Raw genomic sequence first — 3536 nt, 5'->3', positions numbered from 1 at the left:
CCTTATTTTAATAAACAGTTAATATAAATAATATGTTTACTGTTAAAAAGCTAATTGAAGTCAAACTAATTAAAATAAACATCACATTGAAAGAGATCTATTGAAGTTTTTAAAATATTATTAAAAATAATTAGTTTAAATATTTGAACAATAAATTCTTACATTATCTTAAATTTTCAAAAACAATTAAAACCATTTTACTCAGTTACCATATTGACTAATTTGTTTAAAGTACTTAAAAAAGCGTCTAACTTGTAAGTGTAATATATGGTTAAAAATAAATAAATATATATATATGTAAAATTATTAAGATTTTAATTTGTTTTCAAAATAACATAAATGTTTGTACATTTTTTATTAATAATTAAACTTTGCATACAGTACACATCTGAAAAATGTTTAAAAAAAATTCAAGCTAATATCAAGTATAACTATATCAAACTATATAAAAAACAGTAAAGTAAAGGATATGAAAGAAACTTTATCAACGTTTACATATATAAAAGGGTTTTACTAGTAAAAAAGTTAATCAAAGAGTATTTAAAGTAAAGGATTTATTTATAAAACATTTTCATAATTCTAAACGATTACAACCTAACGTATTTTACTAAAAACTTCGCTCAGAAATAAATTAAATAAAAACCAAGTCAACTTTCCAAGCATGCTGATTTCAATTCTGTATTAAAAAATAATAATATTGGTAATGTTACCTCAAATTAAAACAATTACTTTAAGATTTTCAAAGCTATATTTTGTTTGGTTTACGACTTACCACTTTATACTTTTTTTAAAGCAGTTTTAGGTAACATGAATACAAGTTAGAAAAAATATCAAAAGTTCCTAAATATTTTATCAAAAATTACATCAACTAGTATTTGACGTTTGAAATATTTATACAAGCTTTGAGAAATTATTTCTAAAATAACTTAACAAAAACAAAATGATTTTCGAGATACATAAAAATTATTACTTTTAATGTTATCTAGTATACTTTAGGTTTAGACAACCGTTTATAAAAACTGGTGTAAACAATTTGAGTTTTTTAATAGATAATAATTTTTTTAAATGTTATTATTTATCTTTTAATTTCTCTAACAGAAAAACATGACAAAAATACCTAATTAGTCTTCATTATTCTTTTTGGACGATTTTTCTAGCTCCATATCGATTCTTTCTTTTGCTCGATAAACCTGTATATTAGTATTTTTTCTTTAAAATGGGATCACTTGAAAACATTTTTGTAACTTAAAACCCTAGAAAAAACAAGTAAACTTGAAAATTTACTATCTTAAAAGTCAAACTTGTTTAAATATCTACTCAATTCTTTTTAACTGATTACTATAACTTTAGTCCATAAGTACAGAGAAAAATCTTGTGTGGTGTTTAAGAAGTTTTTTTAAAGCATACACGTCTAATAAAAATTTTGAACATAAAAATATTTTTTCTATAATAAAAATCATGTATCTAAACAATAACTATGATTTAAATTTGATAAATTTACTGATAATATGCAAAAGATTTTGATAAAAAAAACAAATTCTAGACTCGACAAACGCCTTACTTGACCTAACTAGTTTTTATTGAATTAACTAAATAGAGAGAAAAAACTAACAAAAAATTGGAAAACTATCTAAATAATGATAGAAAGCTGTCACTTAAGAAAGAATAAGTATTAGTAGTAGTTATCAGTACTTTTTGTTTGAAAAATAAAATATACAAAAACATATAACAACTTACTTTTGATTGTAAGTAAAATGTTCCACCAGCTTTTTTCTCATTGACTTTCATTAAGTGTTCATAGGTCTGAATAAAGTTTTATGAACAAAGTGATAGTTTTGCTATAAGTTCTTGAATTAGCTAAAATTAATGTTTGTAGTTGATAATATAATAAAAGTTAAATACTCAAAGTATCATAATTTAGTACACTTTATGCGATGTAAGTGACTAAATTAAAAAAAAATTTGTTGTTTAATAAATCTACTAACTTCAGTTAATTTTTGTTCGTCGGTTATGTTGTCTACGTTAAGTATTTGTTTTGCTTCATCCAATGTCATTCCAAACAATGAGTTTGATGCAGCTTGCTCAGTTGCTTTTTTATTGTTACCAGCTCTACTTGCGGCTGCCTGGCTTGCTGTTTATTTATGTTTTGTAGTTTTTAAACATTTTATTATATAAAGTATGTAAGATAAAATTTTAATTTATACTTATTATTTCAGTTAACCATAGAAAAATAGCTTATACTTTTAACTTACCTTGGTATTCATTTCTGACAGCTCTAGTGAATGCTCTACCAAGAACTTGTGCACTTGTAATAATAATCTTCACAATATTTCCAGCCTAATGAAAATCATTTTTATTTAAATATAAAAGTATACTTAAAAATGAATAAACTTTAAAACAAAATTTTGATAATTTGATATAAAAAATTTATTCATTATATTTTAACCAAATTACTTACTTGATAAACTTATTGAAACTATTTTCATAATAAAATCTAGTAAAAGCATACAACTTAGAATTATTTGGACACATTGTTATAAGACAGAGCTACTACTTTTAAAAAAAAGAAAGTAGTAAATTCATACCAAAATTTAAAAAATACAGTTTGAATGCTTAAACCAAAAAACAAGTATTAACAAAAAAAACTTGACATCTAAAAATTAAAAACGATTTAGAAATTAATTTATTTGAAAAGATTAGAACTAGTTTAGGGTTTAAAAAAACTATCCAAATTTGATATAAGTTAGCCTGAGTTCTTATTAAAAAAATCAAACTAGCCTGAGTTTGCTAAGGAGTGTAAAATTTAAAAACAAATATAACTAAATCTTGCTAGTTTTTTAACAATTCAAACAAAGAATACAATAAACAAAATAATTTTATGGTACCAAACATATATTATCAACTTTTAATTAAAAAAAGTATAAAAAAAATAAGTTGTTTCTTTTTCTCTGTTGGAAAAAAATTTAATATTTTTTAAAAGAATATTTACAGATCAAATATCTTTTTTTTTTAGTTGTAATTTCAAAAAAATTTTTCAAATTTAGTTTTTGTATCAACAAACATATTTATTAACTTATTTGAAATTAAAATAATATTTAAAGATTTTCAATACAAATGTAATGAACTTATTTTTAACAATTTTGAGTCTGTTGTCATATAAACTGTTATGTACTACAATTAAAGTGATGTCTTTTAAGTAAAAACTAAAAGAAATACATTTCATTTACTTACCATTTAAGTTGATCAGTTAAATTTTTCAAATTCACTACTTCTAGTTTCTAAAAATCAAATTTTAATAAATAAAAAATTTAACTTAAAATTATACTTATTGATAGTAAAGAAATCAAAAAAAAATCTAAGCAAAACTTTTGTGATAAATATACTTATATAAAGACATAGTTAGTTTTGTTAAAAAGTTCTTAATTTATGTAAAGTTCAGCTTAATTTAAAAGTTTTACAGATTATTTAAAATATTAATTATAACAAACAAAGTTAAAAAGGGTTTTACATATTTCAAAGCTTACAAAAATTTTCAG

At 21.4% G+C, this 3536-nt stretch overlaps 1 protein-coding gene across 1 annotated transcript; it reads right to left on the bottom strand.

Annotated features, from left to right (window-relative positions):
* Window positions 1–347: 347 nt before the first annotated feature.
* Window positions 348–3318, bottom strand: LOC145842434 (mitochondrial import inner membrane translocase subunit Tim16-like). The gene is made up of 6 exons (XM_082949880.1): window positions 3232–3318; window positions 2253–2337; window positions 1986–2131; window positions 1738–1803; window positions 1118–1190; window positions 348–676 (listed from the first exon to the last, which is right to left on the bottom strand). The coding sequence occupies exons 1-5, from the start codon at window positions 3232–3234 to the stop codon at window positions 1122–1124; spliced, it is 369 nt and encodes a 122-aa protein (XP_082806006.1). The 5' UTR covers window positions 3235–3318; the 3' UTR covers window positions 348–676; window positions 1118–1121.
* Window positions 3319–3536: the final 218 nt, after the last annotated feature.

The sequence above is a fragment of the Thalia democratica genome, chromosome 8, assembly GCF_965202585.1.
Source record: "Thalia democratica chromosome 8, ktThaDemo2.hap1.1, whole genome shotgun sequence".
Classification (NCBI taxonomy): Eukaryota; Metazoa; Chordata; class Thaliacea; order Salpida; family Salpidae; genus Thalia; species Thalia democratica.
The sequence above is the reverse complement of the archived record's forward strand: the minus strand, read 5'-3'. Positions and strand labels throughout refer to the sequence as shown.